General features: G+C 36.1%; 4 protein-coding genes across 14 annotated transcripts; 1 reads left to right on the top strand and 3 right to left on the bottom strand.

Annotated features, from left to right (window-relative positions):
• Positions 1-524: 524 nt before the first annotated feature.
• LOC111430420 lies at positions 525-3,853 on the bottom strand. Of its 10 annotated transcripts, none has more exons than XM_023066656.1 (6): positions 3,297-3,853; positions 3,124-3,211; positions 2,944-3,035; positions 2,228-2,313; positions 871-968; positions 525-747 (listed from the first exon to the last, which is right to left on the bottom strand). In XM_023066656.1, exons 1-5 carry the CDS (start codon positions 3,400-3,402, stop codon positions 951-953), a joined length of 390 nt encoding a protein of 129 aa, XP_022922424.1. In that variant the 5' UTR covers positions 3,403-3,853; the 3' UTR covers positions 525-747; positions 871-950. The 10 variants fall into 10 exon arrangements, with proteins under 10 accessions (XP_022922424.1, XP_022922414.1, XP_022922415.1 ...); XM_023066646.1 differs by lacking the exons at positions 525-747; positions 871-968 and adding an exon at positions 1,434-1,776 and having other exon boundaries at positions 3,297-3,418; positions 3,490-3,853; XM_023066647.1 differs by lacking the exons at positions 525-747; positions 871-968 and adding an exon at positions 1,434-1,776 and having other exon boundaries at positions 3,297-3,411; positions 3,490-3,853.
• Positions 3,854-6,922: 3,069 nt separating this feature from the next.
• Positions 6,923-9,010, top strand: LOC111430185 (IRK-interacting protein-like). The gene is made up of 2 exons (XM_023066349.1): positions 6,923-7,295; positions 7,369-9,010. Exons 1-2 carry the CDS (start codon positions 7,128-7,130, stop codon positions 8,725-8,727), a joined length of 1,527 nt encoding a protein of 508 aa, XP_022922117.1. The 5' UTR covers positions 6,923-7,127; the 3' UTR covers positions 8,728-9,010.
• Positions 9,011-10,914: 1,904 nt separating this feature from the next.
• On the bottom strand, positions 10,915-14,242 carry LOC111430408 (deoxyribodipyrimidine photo-lyase). 2 transcript variants are annotated; one of them, XM_023066634.1, is made up of 9 exons: positions 13,764-14,242; positions 13,135-13,475; positions 12,824-13,064; positions 12,469-12,626; positions 12,360-12,396; positions 12,216-12,274; positions 11,966-12,047; positions 11,816-11,887; positions 10,915-11,418 (listed from the first exon to the last, which is right to left on the bottom strand). In XM_023066634.1, the coding sequence occupies exons 1-9, from the start codon at positions 14,076-14,078 to the stop codon at positions 11,242-11,244; spliced, it is 1,482 nt and encodes a 493-aa protein (XP_022922402.1). In that variant the 5' UTR covers positions 14,079-14,242; the 3' UTR covers positions 10,915-11,241. The 2 variants fall into 2 exon arrangements, with proteins under 2 accessions (XP_022922402.1, XP_022922401.1); XM_023066633.1 differs by having other exon boundaries at positions 13,135-13,491; positions 13,764-14,220.
• A 6,071-nt stretch (positions 14,243-20,313) lies between these two features.
• LOC111430340 lies at positions 20,314-23,179 on the bottom strand. Its single transcript, XM_023066562.1, has one exon. It carries the CDS (start codon positions 23,119-23,121, stop codon positions 20,803-20,805), a length of 2,319 nt encoding a protein of 772 aa, XP_022922330.1. The 5' UTR covers positions 23,122-23,179; the 3' UTR covers positions 20,314-20,802.
• Positions 23,180-23,207: the final 28 nt, after the last annotated feature.

The raw sequence follows: 23,207 nt of genomic DNA, 5'->3' as shown, positions 1-23,207 counted from the left end.
AAATTAACATACAAATTTCACTCTATATTTTTAAAATTTTAATTACAAATAAATATAACAAAACCATCAAATATTTCATGCCCGTTTCTTAACTCTCTCCTAATAAGATAAATATATATGAAATTATTATATAGGTTTTTCTTATGCAAAAATAATTTAAATTAGTAGACTTAATTTTGAAATATTTTAATTAACTAAACTATTTATATTAGACAATTCACTAATAATATAAATAATAAATTAAAGTAATTAAAATTAACTTATATGTTAATAAAAAAAATATTTAATGAACAATTTATCTCTCCTCTCTCTCTCTCTCCCCAATCCATTTGCCAAGGAAAAAATCTCGAGAAAAGATTGACATCTCTATTATGAATCACGACTCTCCACAATAGCACGACATTATCCACTTTGAGCATAAAGTCTCATGGGTTTGCTTTGGACTTTCCCAAAAAGCTTTATCCACTTTGAGCATAATGTCTCGTGGATTTGCTTTGGACTTCCCCAAAAAACTTCATGCCAATCGAGATGTATTCTTTTACTTATAAATCTATGATCATTCCCTAAATTAGCCAAGGTGGAACTCACTCTCCACCATCATCGACAAGTTCATCCTTTAATACTGGTCAGAAGTTTTGGAGATTTTGTTTTTCAAGCTCCAACTTATTGACGCCAGTTCTGTCTTTCCTCCCTTCACATGCACATGGAGGGAGCCCGCCGCCGCCCTGGCCATCCTTAACTGACTCACTGTAATATGAGGTTGAATAGATCAAGCAATTTAACAAATTAATACTAATAATAATCCGCCTAATCATTGGGATTGAACTCTGATATTGATTTTAGAATTCCTGAAGTAGATTCAAGTCTGACCTTATTGGATATTCGATGCCTTGGAGATTATGCTTCTGCTTTAGGTCATCTTGAGAAGCTGCAGCGATAAACCAGTACTTCTAATCCATTCTCAACACCTGAATCATGAATTCATTTAGTATCACTTGCAAAAGAACTCCAGCATATTACAAGAGATGAGAAATAGGGGAGTTTCATCTGCTGAAAGCAGTAGAGTAAGTACTAGAGGAAGCAAACGCTGGTGAGAGAGTTGTTGTGCGTCCAAAGCGGAATAAATGTACTCACAACACCAATGAACGAAATTACACAAAGAGACACCAAGATATTTACATGGTTCGGAGAGAAGAAGTTCCCCTATATCCACAAGTAGCAACCAATCACTAATAAACCAAGTGTTACAAGTGAATACCTCACTATCACGCTGCAAAGACTCTCACCAATATGTCACTCAACAAATACGATGACACCCAAAACTCTCTCAAATCCCAATATCAAATTCTAATATATATAATAAACCCTATTATGACTAAATCTAATCCAAATAACCAAATCAAATCTAATCTAAATAGCTCAGTCAAGTCAAATCAAACTCTACAAACTTGGGTAGCTTGTAACTAAATATGGACATCAATATGGTAAAATTAGCGTCTAGCTACCAACAGAGAGATCTACCATCAATAAGTGAATAAGTGAATGTCAGCAAGGAAGAGGCCAGTGAGTAGTGAAGAAGATACCAGCTCAAAATTCTTCGGCGACCAAGGCCATGATGCCATTTTTTTTAGTGGTTTTCTTCTCGTATGCCTTGTGTCACAATCGCACTCTTACGAAATGCTTGCAAGCGGTTGTGCGGCACTTACTCTTACCATGGAGTGAGTCAGCCAACTCGAAATCGTGTCGCCTTCGGTCGGGTGACGTATACTCAAGCTTCTGGTCCTGTTTTAAGAAGGTTTTAGAAAACAGGGGGAGAGAGATTTTAGAGAGAGAGTTTGAAAGCAAGATTGAGAGAAATGAAGAAAGCAGTGTTATAGGATATAAGGAAAGAAGGCAACACAACAACTTAGATCCTATATAATTCCGGGTAGGAAGAATTGACGACTAATCGCATCCCCTATAGTACATTCCAAGGCATTTTTAATCTAGCAAGCATAGACATGATTTTTCCGAAACTATAAGGAAACTATACATCATGAATACGGTGAAGGAAAACAACAAAGTGGTACAACACAAGGGGTTTGACATGCAGCCATGGGCAATACGCCTTGGATGAGCATGACCGTGACACCTAGCAATGGAGAATCAAATATCCAATAGACCAATTCAGCCCCTGTTAAATGTTTAAAAGCAAAGCAAACAAAATACTACTTCTAGATGGCCTTACCTTAATTCTGGTGGTATTGACTGCTACCGGTGATACGTGCAATATCAGAAAACTCATAACACTCGCTGCAAATGGTAAATTCAAGACTGTATGGAACAAGCAGCCAAAATTAGAGATGAATGTTGAAGTATTGTAACTATGGAAACAAGAAGAAGAAACATTTTCAAGTACTCAAAGGATAAAACGTTTGTCTTACACAGATCATAAAGACAAACGAGCAGTGAAATGATGCAACCATAACGCAATCAGAAAACATCTCTATAGAACATTTAGAATATCTATGATGTCAGGTTATGTCAACGACAAAATGCCGAAGAACTAGGATCCACCGATACATGATTATATAAGAGGCATCATTTATTTTCGAACCGGATATTATATGTAAGAGCTCGAGCCCACCACTAGTAGATATTCTCTTCTTTGGGCTTTCTCTTTCGGGCTTCCTTTTAAGATTTTTGAAACGCATCTGCTAGGTAAAGGTTTCCACACCCTTCTAAAAAAATGTTTCGTTCTCCTCCCGATGTGGGATCTCACAATCCACCCCTTCGGGGCCCGACGTCCTTGCTAGCACTCGTTCCCTTCTCCAGCAAACGCACTTTAAAAACCTTGAGGGAAAACCCAAAAGGGAAAGCCCAAAGAGAGCATCCAACACAACGAGAACCATGGAAACAAGGAACTAGAGATCAGAAGGAAGCCAATAATCTTGTTGTGCCTACCAAAAATAGCAGGAAGTACTGATAGTACTTTGCTCCAACACGATTGACGACCAACACACAATGATGGTCCAGTTTCAATACACACCTTCCACCTACCAAACAAAACATAATCAGTATTTATATCTTGTTTACCAGCTAGAATCATAGTAAACTTCTATAGGAAAACATCGAAGAACTTACAAACAAAACAGTGATGGCAACGGGGCGGTGGAACACACCCCGGATTTGTTAGAACAACAGAAAAGTAGCTCCATAATAGCATCAACAACTACATAAACAGATAGGTAAATTGACGGTTTAAAGCTTTATGAAATATACATTTGCCATTCCAAAGATGAACATACAAATATTACCACAACATATCATTCCAACTTCAGAATTAGGCAAAGTGTTTATTCTCTTTTGTGTAATTCTGGCAAACCGAAAAGAAGAATCCCAGAGATACTCTATTCTCTGCATAACTCTATTCTACAAGCTAATAAATTCGTCTCAGCAGAAACAAGTGAAGAAAAAAAGCAAATGTACAAGCTAATCTTAAGTTCGTACTCTTAAGAAATTGGAAGAATTAGGTCCCTAGAACTAAGAGAGGCGGACCATAGTTGAGGACGAGCAGAGCGTAATAGGAGAGATCGACTATACCTAGAACATAGAGGATCATAATCGAAACCTAAGCATCCAGCGCCGTGCAGAATTTGCACGCATTGCAAGACATTGCTGCTCCTGAATCCTGATCTCGCAAAGCGAACCGATGAAAAATCACTGAGGGCGAAATCGGTATCGAAACAAGCCGCAAAGATGATCGGTACTCTGATTTCAGAGCCGATAAGAAACATTTTGGAATAATTAGGAGAAAAGAATTCAAAATGGAAGAAAGAAACAAAGAAATATCCGACAGTCGGAGACCACACTCCAGATTTTACAAACATGGTTCCGATCACGACTCTAATACCAATTTAGTTAGCTTAGGTATCATATTTGCTCTTTTATTATAATAAAATATTTTCTTTTCTCATTCCATTTCTCACGGATAAGATAGTTTTAGCAAACATTTTCTGTTAGGACCACAATTTTCAACTTAGCTTGTTTTTTCTTTTGGTTTCATAGAAAACAACCTAATTGGATTAGGACATTGTCTCTATATTCTCAATATTCCTTTTATTTGGTTAATGTTCAAGACTAGTCGCATTTTTAACACAATAACTCGAAAACAATCGTCTCAAATTTTGTTTTAGATCACTTTCAACTTTTGAATACTAAAATCTTTGCTCCATACTCAAAAACATATATATGTGTCACAATCAATGTTCATGTGATAAGCGGTCAAGAACTGTTGTTGAGAATTATTAAAAAGGAGTACAAGTTGGCTGATAATTGGAATGGTCATGAGTTTATAAGGAAGGAGCACACGCCTAGATGTGATATTATCGGGAAGACTTTTCCACAAGTAAATTTGAGTGGGGTTGGTTTGCATTTGTTGGTTTTTGAGAAAGGTGGGGTGCCCAGTGGGGGGTTACGTGGGAGTCAAATGCAAGTGGGGGGCAGTGATGCGGATGCCGGAGAATACAACAAATATCCAATCCATGGTTTGGGGGCAAAGGCTGCTTGCAGTGGCAGAGGGGCTGGGGCCTGCGTCTCTGGGTGGGGCTGGGTTCCGTTATAAGTTAGGACCAGCCGCGAAAGCCAAAGGCCAGGCAGCGCGTCACCTTGCAGTGCTGATGTACGAGACGCCCACAAGCCAAAGGCCATTAGCCATCTATTCGATTTCTCGTTTTAAAGAGAATTAGTTACGATGTAGCGATCAAATTCAATAATCTTTCTAATTTAATTAAAGAGAGGAGAAAAAAAGTGGTCGAAACCTTTTATTTCAATTCTCCAAATCATAATATTTTCTTTTCTGATTTCGTAGTCTTTTCTCTTTAAGACATTCTATTCATCGTCCATGTTTTAGTCAGCTCTATTTGTAGATATTTAGTCGTTGTTCGTGGGGAACATCATTGCATTTTTCTCTCCATCATCCATCTTTTGTTGATAGTTTTTATGAGCCAATGGATACCTTGTTTGTTTTTTAAGTCTTTGGTTTTAATACCCATTTTCGAATCGAGAAATATCACCACATTGACTTTCGTATCAACATAATGAACTTCAACGACTATTCAATATAGAAATGTTAAATGTTGTCTATTTATTTATTTTCAACAATGTAATTGAATTCAAATTTTATTAAAATATTAAAGAAAAATTCAATTAATTAACATTTTTTTTAATTGACCGGATAAATGGCGTATTATATTCTAAAAAATTAACATTTACTTAAGCTAAAAAAAATATTAATGACATTTTTCATCCAGCTAATTGATTTTATCTGAGTTAATGAGCAAATGATTGAAGTTAATTAAACTTCAATTAATATTACCATTTATTATCCATCTTCCTTTCCAATTATATTTGAGAAGAAAATTACTAAATTGACCTAATTAATATAAAATAATTACTTTTAAGTATAATAAACCAAAGGAATTAATTATCGTTAATTTTTGTATTTTTATTAATTATAACTTATTTAACCTAATACATCACAAATATATAATTAAGAAAATATCAAAAAAATTAATTAACCTTGGCATTTATTTTTTATTTCTTAAAATGTTTATAGGGAATAATTACCTTATTAAGTCTTTTTTATTATTTTTAGTGATAATTTTTTTTATATCTATAAAGTAGCATTTGAATTTTCTAAGGAGACATTTTTAAACTTTTGTCTCATTTTAATTTATTTGTAGGCATTAATAAATTTGATGAAAATTGACCCTTTAGATGTTTGGGTTGGGGCGTAATATTTTTCGGTACAATTTTCAATTTAAATAATAAATTCGACTTAATCATTATAATTTTTTTTTTTAATTTAAGATTGGTTCCAATCATTTGTCACATTTTATTTTAAATAAAAATAAATATATAGTTTGTAAAATATTTATTTATTTATTTCTAACATTTAATTTTGAAAAATTATTTTTAAATATAATATAATAAATTTATATTTGATATTAAAATTGAGTTAAAAATTAAAATTAAATGTGTTAGATGAACACGACTATCCATAACATAAACTTTTATAGCTTTGCTCTGGATTTTCTCAAAATGCCTCGTTCCATTTCTAAATTAGTGAATGAGAGACTTTCATCGTCCAGAGAGTTAAAATAATAAATGCGGATAGATGGAGGGAGAAGAAGCAGTTGTATACATTGAATGCTTCCCAATCCCTTTTCATTTAACACTTCTACCTTCCTCATTTATTTCCCAATCCCCACCTCCACCAATAAATTCAATAATATTTTATAAATAAAAAATATAATATAATACCTTCATCAGTCTCTCGAACCAGCTACTAATCATCTATCAATCATCCATGTACTTTCTTTCACTGATACTCACTTGTCCAAAAAGTGGGGCGAAGAAAACCTACACTATTGCTTACGAAACACTACTTATTACCTCACTAGACTCGAGGGGATATAGCTTAATTGGTAAAATTTCGCTCTTGCAATTACACGTTAGATGTCTAATTGTTCAGGTAGGCTAGATTATAAATAAAACTTAAATAACGGATTGGGGGAATATTCTAATGTAGCGTGTAGCGGAAGCGGGCTATAGAGAATCTCATTATTGGTACAACAAAACAATATAAAATAGAATAGAATAGGGCTAATATTTGAATCTCTTAGTTTTTTGCTTTTTTCTCAACTATATATCATTATTTAATCTACGGAATACTCGTGCACTTAAAGTTTGGACTCATTACATTTATCCAAAAATTCAAATTCAAATAAAATAAAAATTTGGATTCATTCATTACCTATGAAAAAAAAAACAAAAATATAATATTTTAAAACTCTTTCAACTATTTGTTTTTAATTAAAATTTTGAAAATTAAATATATTTTTATAAATTTAAGGATAATAATAATTTGGATTTTCCCATTGTGTGGGTTTTGGGGAATGGAAAATTGGTTCCATAGGAGTTATCATTTTCCGGTGTTCGGCGCCCAGAAAATTTCAGAGCGTTTTGTTTTTAATCTCTTAGGGTTGAGAAGCTCTCTTATCTCTCTGCTCTGTGAATCATAATCATGATTACAACACGACGAAACTGCAGCCCGAGAAAATGAGAGACAACCAAACACCGCGCCAATGCCCTTAATTCCGCCTCCTCCTCCTCCTCCTCCTCCTCTCCCACCTACCTCTTCTTCTTCTTCTTCTTCTTCATCCATGGCGCCTCCTTCACCCACTTCCTTCTATTCCTCTCCTTCCTCCTCCTCTGCTGCTCCGACACACCACTCACGCTCCCACTTCACGCCGGTGAGTCTTTCAAACCGTAAATTCTAAGATTCCCCCTGTTTTCTTCTACGGAATATCATGAGTTTCATTGCAGATTCAAGAATGCGAGAGGGAAGAACGGGAGGATGAGTTTGCTGCTCAGAATCGGACTCAGAACACTGCCGCTGTCGGATGTACGGACCGGGGAACGAGTCCGAACCTTCACTCTACACCGCTCAATCGTGAGACGGTTAAGAAACGGTCCGAGTCGGAGTCGGATTCCGTGTCGAGTTCCGATGGTCCGGTCTCCTGCAACCGGTGTCGTCCTCACGCGCGGGAGAAAATCTCCGTCGTTCCTCTGGATAACAACAATGGCGTTAATAAACAGACGTATTTCTCCATGGCGAGCCCTAATGGGATTTTCAAATCATTAATTTCGTCGTTGACGCGGAGGAGTCCGAAATCGATTAATGAATCTTCCGCCCTAACGGCTCGAGAGGAGCAATGGAGGACTGCCGTAACGGAGCTCTCGCAGAAACTAGTTCAGGCGACGAGGAAGAGAGACGAGGCGATTATGGAAGCTTCTAGATTAAAATACGCCATGGCTGAACTGGAGAAGAAACTGAACAAACTGGAGACGTATTGCCACAGTTTGAAATCCGGAATCGAAGAATGTAGCGGCAATTCGCCTTGCCAAATTGGGAATTATCATCAAATCCAGGATTTACAACAGATGAATCAGAAGCAAGTAATAGAACATTTCTTAGTTTCAGTATCGGAATCTCGATCGTCGATTCGGCTTCTTAGCCGGTCACTCACTCTGCAACTCCGTCACGTCGGAGCCAAAGTATATGAACGAATATCCGTTCTTCTTCAACCTTACGATATCAAAATCTCGTTCTCGAAGAACCCTAGAAGTTTGCTATTCTACCTGGAAGCTCTCCTCAACCAAGCTTTCTTCGAGGATTTCGAATCGGTAGGGTTTCAAAAGAACGCCTCGACTCAGATTCTCAATCCGATTGAAAGATGCGACGCGAATTTCGGATGTTTCAATTTTCTCCATGAATTAACGTGGGAGGAGGTTCTAAGCAAGGGCACGAAGCATTTCAGCGAGGATTTCAGCCGATTTTGTGACCGGAAAATGAGCGAGATCGTGGCGATGCTGGGATGGAACAGAGCCTGGCCGGAGCCGCTACTCCAGGCGTTCTTCGGCGCGTCAAAGAGCGTGTGGCTTCTACACCTCCTGGCAAACTCCGTACATCCGAATCTGCCAATTTTCAGAGTGGAGAAAGAGGCGGATTTCGATTCCGTTTACATGGAGGACATGAGCGGAGAGAAGGCCAGAAAGCTGATTCCGTCGGTGGTCAGAATAATGATCGCCCCTGGTTTCTATGTATACGGCAGCGTAGTCAAATGCAAGGTATTGTGCAGGTACAACGCCGCCGCCGCAACCGCCGCCGCATTGTCACCGTAGTCTGGTTTGTTTGTAGGTCATTTTGATTTCTTTGTAGTAGCAATACGAAGATGTGATTTCTAGAGTTGGTAGTGTGGTGGTCTGCTAATTAGTGTTGAAGACTAATAATAATAATAATATTAATGCCATTTTATTGAAGAACACAGATCCTCCGAGGAAGAAGAAGAAGAAGAAGAAGAAGAAGAAGAAGAAGAAGGGGGGCGCCACCATGTGAGTGAAGCTGCCGTCTCTTCTGCAACTTTGTTCAACCTTTTGAAACTTAGAATTCATAATTCTCTCTTAACTCTCGTCTTTTCTTGTCTTTTCTTGTCTTTACTGCTCATGTCTTTTTTCTCTCCCATGGTAAAAAAAAAAAAAAAAATCATCCTTCAACCAAGGGCTCTCCTTGGTTCATTGGTTCCGACTTTATCTTAGGGTTCCAAGACATCTCGATTAACTTATATATCATAGGTACTCGATGCGCCACCTTATGCTGGTTCCAACTCATGATTTTGGTCATACCACTATGAACATTGTCAATCGAGACAATTTCTATGATAGGTTTTAGTTGGGGTTTCCCTATTAATCTCGGGTAGGGGAGAGTCATCATGCTTGACAATGTTCGTTTACCAATGTGGTCCTTGTCTTTATCTGAACATGTTCACGACTAAGAATTAGCTGGAGATCTTATAATCAACCCCACTTATATTTATATGTCTCTAAAATGTTCATTTGTTTTAGGACTCACCCTATCTATACCACCTCATAGTCATATAAATTGATACAAATGCATATCCTAATTGACCACGATAGTAACTAGCAACTGGCTAATAGTTTGCAAATCATTATATGTAGTTATTAGTTTCCACACCGTGCAAATCATTATATGTAGTTATTGAAAATGTTGTGCAGACCCTCAATAGTTGATTCAAGTTCACGATTAGAGGTACTCTTAGTCGTTTTTGCCTAACAATATACACGTATCATTCATGGTTCACGTCATCAATAAAAACAGTAAAATACTAATCATGGATATGAAGTTTCTTGAATGTATTTCAACCAAATGACACTTCATTTTTCCATGAGATATAGAGCTTTCTCCACAATATTCTCAGCTATAACTTGAATAGTGACAACATATTCTCAGCTATAACATACTTATTTGGCTCAACCCAATAGTTATATTCATGAGACTTTAATAAAATCTTTATCAAATTTAAAATAATATATTTGAATATATAAAATATTGAAGGTATCTTATATACATTAATTATTAGTCAAATACAATAAATATATATTTCTCCTTTTATATTTAATATAACTAATATATTAAATATTAATTTGAACGCTTCAAATTAAATATGGATTTAAACATGAGATTTGAATATTTAGAAGACTTATTTCAACTAAATTGATCATTTTAATATTACCATGAACAAGGAGATTTTATGGACTTACAAACTATGAACTCCAAATAAAAAAATTATTTAATTACTCAATTTTCATTTACGCACTCTTGTGCATGGTAGGATAAATTGGGTCAAATGATATAATTATTTTTGTTTACCCTTGTAATAACATTTTATACCTAATGAACAATTTGGTCATGATCTAACCATTGACTATGCTTCTCGAGTCAATGACCGGTGATGTTTCATTGTTAAAGTCCCAAAATCAGAAGTTACGGAACTACTTACCCTATATGTGAAGCAATGATTTACATGTCGTGAAATTATGTTTCAAACTCCTTATTTAGTAAGTCACCAAAATGGTATGTTTTTTGAATTGGCTACAAAAACCACTCACCCACATAGACAATAGTTCATAACTCACTCATAATTAAGATTGATTCATATATGATCATACATGAAATATTAATTTTCTCTATTAACAGATTTATAAGGAGAGATTAAATATTTTGTGGTTCAGTCTTATATAAATTCATTATATAAAATACACTCACTCACATGTCTCCACTCAGCGTACCTAACTTAATTCATATGCTATAAATCTTTTGGGTTATTACTTGAACATAATCTTTTTTATTATTATTAAATCATTAATCATGAGGTTTTATAACATAAATTCCAAGAAAACAACTGGACCCGCTGTCTCTTACCATCTGCAACCCGATTCTGGCGAGCGAGCATCCAACTTCATTCCCCGTCTTCGATTCTCTCGATTTTTACCTCAATGGATCGTGATTCCTTCTATAAACATGTAGTTCTCATTGAACAAAACCAATGAGTCAAGATGGAAACACTTTCAACTTCAAGAACAATTCCCACATGAATCATTACAAACCCATCTCTCCAATCTTTCCCTAAACTTAGTACCCCGTCTGCTGCCATTCCAAGTTTAAATCTGGACTATGGTTATATCATTGCCTTGGTACAAAAAAATTAATCGTCCCAGCTTAATGGATTCATCAGCAAAAGGGAAGGATTGACACAACTATGGCTTACGAGTTACAGACTACAATGAGTAGTTAAGGAGCTATATATGTTCTCTTTCGTGAAACTGTCACTACGGTTACTAGCATCGGAGTTCCTTTGCCTTTCTATCCACCACAACCTCCCCTGCTTTTCTTTTCTTCACTTCACCCACAACTCTCTTCACATAAGCTATGTAGCCATCCACATCGAATTTCCTCTTGCACCCAGCGAAGTTCATGTATCGTATCTTCCCAAATATAGGTCGCTCTTTCCAGCCCTTGAAACACCAAACATTGCAAAGGGAAAAGAATATAAAATCAAATATATGTTTCTCATGTTCAAACGGAAAAGATAACAAGGTAGTGACTCGAGAAATAAACCAACTTTCTAGGTTGGTTAGGTTAGAAATCACGACTCTCGACAATGGTATCATATTGCCCACTTTAAGTATAAGCTCTCATGGCTTTGCTTTTGGTTTCCCAAAAAAGCCTCGTACCAATGGAGATCTGTTCCTTACTTATAAACCCATGATCAACCCCTTAATTAGCCGACATAAGATGAGAAACAAAATTCTTGATTTCGGTGAAGCTGGGATTGCTCAAGGAGAACAAGAAGAATGCGCAAGAAAATAATGAAGGAGAGTAGCTGATAATAAATGAACAGTGATGATAAACCTGGTCGTGAACGCCACAGATCGACCACATGCACCCGACGTATCCATTTGGATCCCTCCCATCGATTTCATACTGCGTGCCACATTCTTGATTAGCAATTTTCACCACTTCAATAGAAGCACATAAAAGTGTAGACTGGAAACAATATACCTTGTCATTCAAGTATATGCAAATTTCCAGGGCTTCCTCAGGTCCTCTTGTCCACTCCAAAATCTTTTTGGCCCAGTACATCCTGTGCATGAATTTCACTATATGACATTCCAGGACTTCGGGAGCACAAAATTATCATCAAGGGACAAAGAAAGAGGAAAACAGAACAATAATGTTTCAAGCAGAACATATTGCAGAGAGGTAAAAGGTAAACAATGCGTTATTGACTGGAAAAATCATTAATACTTGCCTCATAAAACCATGCATCTTTCCATGGAAGACCATCTCCAACTGAGAAGCATTCCAGAGCTGAAAAATGTTATGCCAAATGTGAGTTTTTTAACAGCAAAAAATGAAAAGAAAAGAAAAGAATCTAATCAGTTCATATACTAACTGGGTCAGCAGTCTGCGCCTTCTCCAGTTGCTCCCTCCTGAAAATTCAACAGCAACTGCATAATTTCAAAACCAGTTACAATTGAATATTAGCACCAAGGCTCACCTACGTGTAAACATGTTCTCGCTTATCGGAAGCATGATCCATCAAGGTTTTACGTGCCCATTCCCAAGCCCCGAGCAGTGAATCATAGTGTGGTTGGTAGTAGCAGTAATTATCAGCAAGTTCCCTTCTAACAATCAACTCCTCGAGAAACATATCAACGGCCTTAAAAATGATGCAAAAGAGAAAATACAGAACGAATCATACAAAATATATCCATTTTTTGAAACAGATTCACAAAAGAAACATTTTCAAGAAGGAGCTAACAGTTATATGAACATATACTTCCAAGCTCACACCGCCACCATAGTATTGCATTAAATGATAAAAATGGATCGACCAAACCCTTTTCTTTGCATTACCTGTGGATTGAGTTTACGAACATTACGAGCTTCTAAGGCACAGCGTTGTGCGGATATTTGACCAAAATGCAAATATGGGGAGAGGCCAGAGAGTCCCCTAGGTTTCAATGGATTGTTTCTATCTATGGCATAGCTCTTCAACCTCTTAGTCAAAAACCCATCTTTACTGCCCATCAATACTTCCATTGCAGCCTTTTCCCCTGGTTTACACCATTCAATTTCAGGAACATCTGCTCCTTTCCTGGTAACAGGGAAATGTCAACTTAAATAAAGTTTAAGCAATATAAATCAAAACAAAATAATGCTCTAACCTCAAGTTATCATCAATAAGTCTGTCCCAATCAATAAACTTATCAGTGGAAGGCCATTTTCTAGTTGGTATAAGCAGAGCAGGGAAATCAATAAGGTATTCCGGGAGCTTTTTATTTATCTTGCCCCTTAAAGTTTTTGCACTATACTCCAATTTCTCAGACGCAATCCAAATGGGTACCACATTGTGTGCATCAACTTCATGAACTTTAACTGATTCATCTACCCTCTTACAAATTTCCTCTTTACACTTTCGAACTTCTCGTAACGGCGAGAAGTCCGTAACCAGAAGCGAAGCCTCACATTCTCTAATGAAATTTGGTATAGTATGTTCAGCTTCCCCCTTAAGAATGCCAACCCTGAAAATTATTAGTCATAGTGATACAAACGAAGCAATCAAAGATAAAGCTCTTCTGATTGCACCTCCAATGGCGCATGACAACTTATCTTGCTAGCAGATTATCGAAATCTCAAAGAAATTAAAGATACAAAACCAGAAATCATGGTGATTTGTAAAGCATCGACAATCGCACAGATGTATTTCAGGAATTTAAACTAAATCAACAAATTAGGTCTTCCCCAGGTTCTCTAAAAAGGGATAATGATGAACATTTACGGCAAATTAACTCACCTGGAACAAGAAGAAAGGGATTTGAAGTGTTTCTTCGAGATCATACTGAAGTTGTTGCAGACCTCTAAGCATAAACCCTAACTGCCGAGATTTCGCCCCCAAAAATTGATCGAACAAATTAAAGGCAACAGCAACAGGAACTTTGGCTCTGTTGGCTTCATCAACGGCGTGCATCAACGCCCAATTGTCTTTCACCCTTTGATCCCTAAACATCCAATAAACCACCGGACCCACAGGTCGATCGAGAGAACCCGTTACATCTTTCAAAACCCGAATCCGACCCGATTGAACAGAGTTTGAGGGGGTTGAGGCCATAATGGTACGATTTACGAACAAGCAAGGGAACTGGAAGAGTAGTCCGAGCCGCCGGTAGTTTGGTCGGAAAAATGGAGCGGTGGCGCGGCGGAGAGAGAGTTGGGCCAGGGTGCAGAAATTTGGAACCTGCGTGCGGTCATCGGTGCCCAGCAAAGAGGAAATTGGAGGGAAATTGAGGAGTGAAAGTTGTGGTTTTAAAAGATAAAACGTGGACTTTATATTAAGCGACACGTGTCTGGTGGACGTTTTTATAGTTGAGTTTCATTTTCGAATCAGAATCCGCAAGAAAAATAAATTATTTCCGTCTAAAATTACAGTTTTAGAAGCCAAAAAAAAAAAAAAAAAAAAAACATTATAGTTTTTTAAAAAAAAAAAAAAATTAAAACTTTATTGTATGAAAATTAATAAGCTTATAAAGATTTTTATACTATTTTCCTACTAAAATTCGAATTAGTCGAAATTGATAGGAAGGTAACATTATAACACGTATTTAAGTTTAAAATTCAATTTAATAAAATTGAAAGTTTACAGTTTAATTCAACCCAACTTCACGTCGACATGTGAGGATTTTTTCTGATACACAACTAGAGTTAATATGATATTGACATTTTTTGACCTAACTAATTCATATCGCACTCAAAATTATTCATATTAACGAAGAAACCAACGTGAGACTTTGTTTGCACTCTTTAGGCATTGAGCGACGCTCGTGGGCTTGGTCATCCAATCTTGCAAGCGCACCCTTCCGATTCGGGTTTGATGGGCCGTTCGGGAATGTCGGCCCATATCCACACCTATAACAATATCTTAGCATTATTAAGAGAGTGAAACATAGATTCTATCTGTTTCCCCATAATGGGGGTGTTGTTGAGAACTTTGACCTTGTTATAAAGCATATGTCCTTCAATCAATAATCAAAGGAACTTTAAGAGTCCTAACAACCCTCTGTTCATCTAATCAACTTTTAACCTTTTCTAAAGATGGTCCCTTTAGTTTTCTTTGTCCTTTGATTCCGACTCAAATTTATTCTTTTTTTATAATGAGTTAATGAAATAAGTATTATTTCTCAAGAAAAGATAATAAATTAAGGGTTACCACGATCGTTATTTAGTCGAACTTGGTGAGATGCTATTCAACGAGTTTGAAGGTTGTGTTTTGGTTTCATCTAGTCATCAATAACTTTGTTACTTCGAGATAGTAGTAAGTAGAAACAATGCTCGTAAAGAGTCCTATTGAGACAAAAAAAAATATAGGTCTGTCTACAATCCGTAACCTACTAGTAGAGGAAGACCCCCTAAAAATAAAAGACGTAGGGCCAACCAGAGAATCAAAAGAGGATATTTTTGTGCAGAATTTTAAAGATTTTTCTAATATATTTAATCTGTGTCAGAAAGATTAAACTCGGAATCTTTGATCGAATACATTATGTTTAACTTATTTAAAAAGGTTAGAGGTTTAAATTAATAATGATATTTACTATTTTATCTACTGAATTATGCTCAAATGGGTAAAAAAAATAAAAAAACAAACATTTTCCACGAATCTTTAATTACTAAAGTTTTTTTTTTAAATATTCTAAAATATATGACAAAAACATTAACATTTTTTAATGTTAAGAAATAGTGATAAATACAAATTAATAGAATTAAAATAATGTGTTTAATAAATGAGGTCACATGGGACGTAATAAAAACACGTGCCGTTTTTCTAATATGAGATTTTAGCAAAAATAAATAAAATAAAATTGAAGAATCCAATTATATGTTATTGCTTTAAAGGCATATAGCCGCCCTGTTGACCCTATCTCTATGTCAAATGACCATTTTAGCCCTGTATAGATGGAAATTAAATAATCTAAAAAAATAAATTTGGTTTTTTTTAGTTTTTATTTGAATTATATCTATAAAATCTAATCGAGAAAATAAATTTTTATAGAATTTATTCCTATTTTCACTCAATAAAATAACTTTACTTCAAATTATTTTTTATAAAATTTTAATTCAATAAATGAATAAAAAATACGAAAAAATTGAGGCAAAACTTTTATATGTAGTTTAGAGTTTAGGTCAAAAAGGAGTTTAATGACCCAAAATAAATTAAAGCATAATTGAGGGGTCATAAAATTAAGAGTGAAAATAAATTATTGGCTAAAAATACAAAACAAAAAGTAGCTAGGGGTACTGAAATATAATTATGGTAAAATAGAGATGCCCCACGTATGCCACAATTTTCAATTAAATAAAGTAATCTACGCCAATAAATAATAAATAAATAAATAAATTTTAGGCCTTTTCCTTTGGACCAATCACCAAAAAGTAATGTATAATAATTTTCTTTACAGAAATTTATCTTTCTTTTTTTCCTTTTCCAAAAGGTTAAATTAAGATAATTTTTTATATTTCATAGTAAATTTAATATTCAATTTTATCGTATAAAATAAATAGGTGCAATAATAGGCAATTAATAATAATAATCGAGATTTTTTTATTAAAAAATAATGCATTATATTTAGGCAATTTTTAAAAATAAATAAATTTAACAAAGAAAAAAAAAACAGGAGAGAAGCTGCAATTGACAAAGCTCACGTACATGCAAAGTCCAATGAGGAGTGTCGCATGAGATCCCAACCGTCTCCGTGTCTGGCGTTAGCACGTGACCATTTTTATTAGTGACAAAAATATCTAAATTTTGAAAATAAAATTATGTTAGACATTTAGTTTGGTTAATTATTATTAGGAATAATTATGAGAACGGAAGATTGAGTAAATGGGCAACAATCATGATGATATGTGGGTCTTTATATACCTCTTTAATCAATTTTATTCATTCTTTTCATTCCATTAGCCTTATCAATCAATTTCAATTAAAAAAAATACATATAAGTTCTTACTCGTCGTGTATTAGGTATGGGTCAGTGTCCTTGTTGGCACACCATTCGATTCCTAATTCTAATACTAATTATAACAGCCTAAGGTCGCGTCTACTAGGAATATGTCGATGTCAAGCTTAAATTCATGTTTTAGGAGGATACCCAAAACTCACGAGATGATATTTGATCATCTTAGATTACTACAAAACAAAATGAATGATCTAAATGTCTATCCATACAAATCTCGACTGTCTCAAAAGGAATTGTATGGTACCGAACAATTTGGATAAGATTTTTTTAAAAAAAGGAAATGATTCCTTGAGGCTTTAATTTATTTAAAGATTAATTTTTAGTATTTAAGATTATTTTACTGTGGATTTTAAGGAAGAGAATATATGTTGTAAAGAAAAAGGAGACGAAGAGATTGATAATGATATCTTGGAGATTAAGATTGTTGGGTACAATATGAACGTAATCTTTATTTACTTCATATTTCATATTAATCTTATAATAAAGTTTAATAATTTGACCGTTTGTTATACGATTCTGAATTAATTTTGGAAATTCAAAGCCAATAATATAATAATAATAAATAAGATTTAATAATGATCGAAATACTCATCAATAATTCATGTATTTATTATTCTTTTTTTAAAAGAAGAAACAAAATAATTGAGGTTGGAGTTTGAACAGACGTAAATGTAGGAACTGTAGAGTCAAAGTTTGAACAGTGAAAAATGACGAATTTACCCCTACAGTGTCACGATATCACTAGACCCCGTGACGTCATCGTACGGACATGACTGTATTACATTTCTCGTCCCATGAATCCATCCTCCTCCAGCACTCACGGGGAGCACACGTCACCAGAATTTATATAACTATTTTCTTTTATTTAAATTTAAAATTGACAGTTGGCAAAACGTGCACGTGGGTACACAGGAATATTTCTAAAATTTCCCGGAATTATTAATTTATTTTTAGAAAAAGGGAGAGGAAAAGAAAAGGATCTAATTTAAAAATACTATCTCGGGTACTAGAGTTAGGTTAAGTTTAGTCATATGAGGAAAAAGGTGGAGCCGTACACGTGGCCTTTATAGTGGGGCCCAGAGAAGTCAAAGATGATTGACGGAACAGTCAAAGAGATGAGTGGGGACTATGGTGTAGGGTCTTGCACCGTATAATTACCCATATGTAGGTCATGTATTATGATTCCAAATAAATCATGTAATATAATATTATTATTTTAGTGGTGGGCCACACCGTACGTCTCAAGCACTTTATAAAGACCATGATAGTGACACGTGCCTCGGATACCGATCCTAATTATATTTTTTTTTTTTCACTTATTATTATTTTGTATTTTTTCCACCACTCTCTTTTTGTGATTGTAAATTTATTAGTTTTTTTTAATTATGAAAAATGTGAAAAATAATATTTTAATTTTAAGTTGAAGTTAATTGGTAAAGAAAAATAAATATTTATAGTACTATCTACCATGTCGAAAAATTAAATTTTTGTCTGTAGTTTTCTCATGTTTAACGTACTCTTTGATCGGTACAATTTTTGTGCGTACACAAAAACAAGTCATTTAAGTTTATTTAAATTATTGTAAAATCTAAACTATTATTTTATAATAAAAAAAAACAAAAATAACCTTATTTATCGTAGATAGCAAGATATTTGATTTGTTTAAAAATTATTTCGTTGGATTATATATTTTCAGTAAATTTGTGTTTGAATGACCAAAAAGTAGGTTTTAAACTGTTAATTATTCTTCTCAAATGAAGGGTAGTTTGGTCATTTTATTTTCTTTTTTTCTCTTTTTTTCTCTCATTATTATATTTGGATTTGGTTAAATATTATATTATATTTTTATTTCTGTTTACTTATAAAATATTATTAGATTTATTAGAATGTTTTAAAAATTTATCATTGAGAATCTCGACATGATTCCTGTGTAACAGCTCAAGCTCACCGTTAGTAAATATTGTCAATTTTTGCTCGTTATGTATCGCCGTTAGCCTTACGATTTTAAAACGCGTCTATTAGGGATATGTTTTCATATCTTTCGTTCACCTCTCCAACCCATCTACGATCTCGCTCCCATAAATTCAATTCCTAATAGACGCGTTTAAAAATATTGGTTATAAAATGAAATACAAAAAACATACGTTAATTAAGAGAGAGAAGAAAAAGTATAATTAGGAAAACAGTGGAAGGGGAAAAAGATTCTTTCGTATAAAGGAGAGGCTGTCGTCCAATACTAATCATTATATAATATTTTTATATATATTTTAAATAACTTTTTTTAATTAAAAAAAAAAAAAAAAAGGAAAAAAGTGAGCTGGTGAGCAGTCAACGTTAGAGTGAGGTTTGCCGACAATTATTTGTCTGTCCACTAAAATCAGTAATTACAATCCTAAACCTAAAACATTATATTATCACTTTTTTTACTTCACAGTAAAAATGAATTTTAATAGTAATATTCACAATGAATTTTAATAGTAATATTCACACCATTTTATTAGTTTTCATCTTTAAATTAATTTTTTTTTTTAAATCTTGGTATTAAAAAATAGAGTTTTATAAGCTTAAATTAAAATAATAATAATAATAATTAAAAATAAAAAATAAAGGATTGTTGGTTTAGAAAAAGAGATTGAAATGAGTTGATGAGTAGCCATTGTCAAATGACTCAAATTCTGTGTTTTGCTGTGACTCAAAGCATCAAAAATAATATTATTTACATTTTAATTTAATTTAATTTTTTTTATAAAGAAAAAAGTGGATACATTATTTCCCTTATGTCCTAAGCATATGGCATTAGTCCCTAAACGGGATTAGCCCTAATAATGCAATTCTTGAACTCAAATTAGAAAGCATCAATTTTTAATCCCATTCGAGTTTTGTAGGGTAGTGACCAGATTGAGGTACTTTCACGTGTTCAACAAACTATAGGGTAACGTTCGAGTAAACTAAAAGTACATGAATGAATCGACACTATGAATATTATTAAGAACTTCAAACGTAAGTATGAAGTTGTTGATGACATTTAGTCTTCTACTACCATATATATCATATTTGACCATTGATCATAGGCTAACATCATGTAAGCATGAACGTGTGTTGGTATGTAGAGATAATATGATCGTATGATATAAGGGATGCAGAGACATGTCAAGGTCATTTAGTAGGTAACGTGGTCATGTCGCAAGAGACGTAAGTGAATGTTAGGCCTATTTTGTGCTAGTCGACAAAGTGACCATGCTGCAGAGGATGTGAAAAAATGTCGAGATAACGTGTTTGTAGCAATCAAAACTGGGTGAGAGTGTGCATGAAAACAAACTGTCAAGAATTGAGGAGTTGAGAATGTTAAAAGGGTTTGATTTGATGGCAAAACGCTTCCCCCTCATCCTTTTTCCCTCTGGTTTTTGTCTAAGCTTCGAAAATGACTTCCACTGCTTGATTTCAATGGTGGGTCTCCACTGTCTTTCACAAATACACAAAAAAAAAGGGACAATTTTGGACTCAGCTTCTAAAAGTATCAACACAATCACTCCCCAAGTGCTTCTCCAGCTAAAAAGCTTCCTCCTTTGCTTTTTCTCTGCCTTCCCTGCCCGTGCTACAGCCTCTCCCCCGTTCGCCTCGGCATCAATACCGCCTCGGCAAATGCCAGAATTTTCAACTTAGATATGAACAAGATATGGCTATTCTAAGGTCGAATGCGTTTCGAGGAATACGAAAGTGAATCTCATATGAACAACACTGTTGGTTCCACCCCTACATCACCCAAAAATAGTGAAAAGAATTCAATAAATCCTAGGAGTCTAAAAAAAAAAGTATGGAAAATGGTTACACCGAGGAGGAATCGGCGAAAACTTGATTAAGCATATGATCGTCGTCGTTGCCGTTGGGTAGGGAGAATAGCTCGGCATCCTTGTCTTCGTCGGTGGAAAAGTCCCTACGGTCGAGCTTGGAATGAGCCGAAATGAATATCAACTTGTGTGCCATGTCCATAGCAGCAGGGCTTTGGTGAGTATGAGAATGAGAAGACACCCATCTCAACAAAGACCAGTTGCATTTGAAGCCACAGGAAGTGGCATGAAGGAATATGAGGCGCACTGCAACCTTGCCCAATGACTTGAATTCTGTAAGGTAAGTTTCCCAAACAAGCCTACTGCTTTGTGGATTAGCCACTCTCATCTTCCCACTTACAGGGTCTCTTTCCTTCATTTGTACAGCTCTTGCATATACTGGATCAAGCCCTTCTGTCCTCCATTTCATTAGCTCCATCAATGCAATGTGAGCTTCCTCCCTCGACACGAGCCGAGTTATGAGCTTATCGACGTCCTTCTCTTGATCCGGGCTCAGGCATTTGAATGGTGGCAGGTACTTCCCGCTCCTCTCCCTTATCAAATACAACGGATCGAGTATAAACGACGCCGCCCATGCCGGGTGGTAGTTCTTTTTGAACCTCTTTTCAATCACTTTCTCAACACTCCCTTCACCAATCTCATACTTTGAACACCAATCTTTCACTTTCCCCCTCAGCTCATCCCACAATCCAAGGCATTGCCCAACCAGTGGCCTCTCTGTCTCTATCTCAGCAGCCATTTCTCTTACCAATTTAACCAAACTATGAACTGCCTCCAATTCATTCCAAAACCCCACATTCCCAATCAACTCTCCCACTTCTTTACCAATTGGGTCCTCCATGGAACCATTTTTCCATGCCTCATCCAGCACAACCAGCTGCAGAGCTCGAGAGTAGCTCAGAATGTCTTCCATTAATGTGAAGACAGCCCCAAATTTGAGGTTGTCGTGGTCTCGGGGTGGCACTCGGAGCAAAGCCGCATGCCCGTATTCTTGCAGCTGAAATTTATGGAAGGAATTACGAATCTGTGAGTTGTAGTTAACGAAATTAGCAAGCTTTATACAATTCTCTGTCGTTGTCTTGAACAATGGGAGCTGTTTGCTGAAATCCTTAACCAAACTGGAAAATCCCTGGAACTGACATGAGAGATTAACCATCCAGTTGTGTTGATTCTCCAAATTCTTCAGCGCCTTGGCCTTGAATTTGTCTGCTACAATCCCTACACACTGTTGAACGACATTGCCACTGATATCAGCGATGGTTTCCAAGAAGATTTCTTGCGCGTACGAGGAAGGAACAGAGCCAGTGACGAATACAGCTCGCCGGTACAAGCTTGTCCCATTGGGGAGATTCACGGTGAGATTTACAAGCTTGTCGATTCCGACAAGGGCGTAGTTTTTGTCGTTCCACCCATCGGAGGCGAGCTGGAAAAACATGGCGTCTCGAATTTTAACTTCGGACTCTGTTTTAGCTTCCTCGAATTTGGAATTCAGTCGCGAAATTCTAAACTCCCGGCGAGGGATTGTGGGTATTCCAACTTGATTAAGAAAAGCCTTGAATTTGGGATGTTCGAGGCTTGAAAATGAGACAGAGCCGCCGGATTCGAACACCCAATCGGTGAGAAATTCAAGTGCGGAATCCATCTGGGTCTTGCTCAGCGTTGGCCCAGGTGAAGTTTTTGGACTCTTCAGCTTCTTTACACTGTCCTCCAACATAGCCAGAGCCCCCAAATCCTCCTTCCCTCCAGATAACATCAAATGCGGCTGCTGAGCCAACAGAGCCCCACCTCCGCCACCTCCGCCAGAGAATCGCGAGGGATCCACAATTGCAAGAGGTGGGACTTGGTATGAAGACCCTCCAACTCCACCTCCGCCGCCGCAAGCGGCGGCGGAGGAGGTTCGTTTGCGGTTGTTATGGTGAAGAGGAGGCGGAGAAGTGGAAGTGGGCGTTAGATAAGAGGAAGGGGAAACAGAAGAAATGGGTTTAGGCAGGGAGTTGAAATTGGGGCAAGTGCCGCGTTTGAGATGCTCGGAGGCGGTCCGAGATGGGTTTGAGGCGGAGAAAACGGCGTCGCATAAGGAGCACCGGAGTTTAACGGCCTTGGGCAAACCAGTGTCAGTGGAGTGGACGAGAACAGGTTCGAGGTGTGCCCAATACCAAGCCCCTTTACCCTTTATAGCCTTCGTCCGTACCGTCACCAGTCCTTCATATCGCTTGTGTACGACTTTCGCAGCCACCTCATCCGCAGAGGAACTCCCAGACTCCACTGCCGGAGCCGCCGGCGATGTAGACGCCATTGCCCCCCAACAAAAAAAGCTTCGAACTTTCAACAATCAACACTGTTTCTCTGTCACGATCTAGACTTCATTCATTCCCCCCTCCC

This window comes from Cucurbita moschata, unplaced genomic scaffold (genome assembly GCF_002738365.1).
Source record: "Cucurbita moschata cultivar Rifu unplaced genomic scaffold, Cmos_1.0 Cmo_Scf00033, whole genome shotgun sequence".
Lineage (NCBI taxonomy): Eukaryota > Viridiplantae > Streptophyta > Magnoliopsida > Cucurbitales > Cucurbitaceae > Cucurbita > Cucurbita moschata.
This window is presented reverse-complemented; position numbering and strand designations above follow the sequence as displayed.

Bases quoted from the DNA above. Each gene is read 5' to 3' on its own strand.
- LOC111430420 (XM_023066646.1), bottom strand. From the start codon at position 3,402: ATGCAGAGAATAGAGTATCTCTGGGATTCTTCTTTTCGGTTTGCCAGA. The intron at 3,212-3,296 runs GTAATATTTGTA...CTGTTTATGTAG, and splicing joins AGTTGGAATGATATGTTGTG to TTGTTGATGCTATTATGGAG. The intron at 2,314-2,943 runs GTAGGCACAACA...TGTTCCATACAG, and splicing joins AGTACTTCCTGCTATTTTTG to TCTTGAATTTACCATTTGCA.
- LOC111430185 (XM_023066349.1), top strand. From the start codon at position 7,128: ATGCCCTTAATTCCGCCTCCTCCTCCTCCTCCTCCTCCTCTCCCACCT. The intron at 7,296-7,368 runs GTGAGTCTTTCA...GTTTCATTGCAG, and splicing joins CACGCTCCCACTTCACGCCG to ATTCAAGAATGCGAGAGGGA.
- LOC111430408 (XM_023066634.1), bottom strand. From the start codon at position 14,078: ATGGCCTCAACCCCCTCAAACTCTGTTCAATCGGGTCGGATTCGGGTT. The intron at 13,476-13,763 runs GTGAGTTAATTT...GGCATTCTTAAG, and splicing joins TCCCTTTCTTCTTGTTCCAG to GGGGAAGCTGAACATACTAT. The intron at 12,048-12,215 runs GCAAGTATTAAT...ATTCATGCACAG, and splicing joins AAGATGCATGGTTTTATGAG to GATGTACTGGGCCAAAAAGA.
- LOC111430340 (XM_023066562.1), bottom strand. From the start codon at position 23,121: ATGGCGTCTACATCGCCGGCGGCTCCGGCAGTGGAGTCTGGGAGTTCC.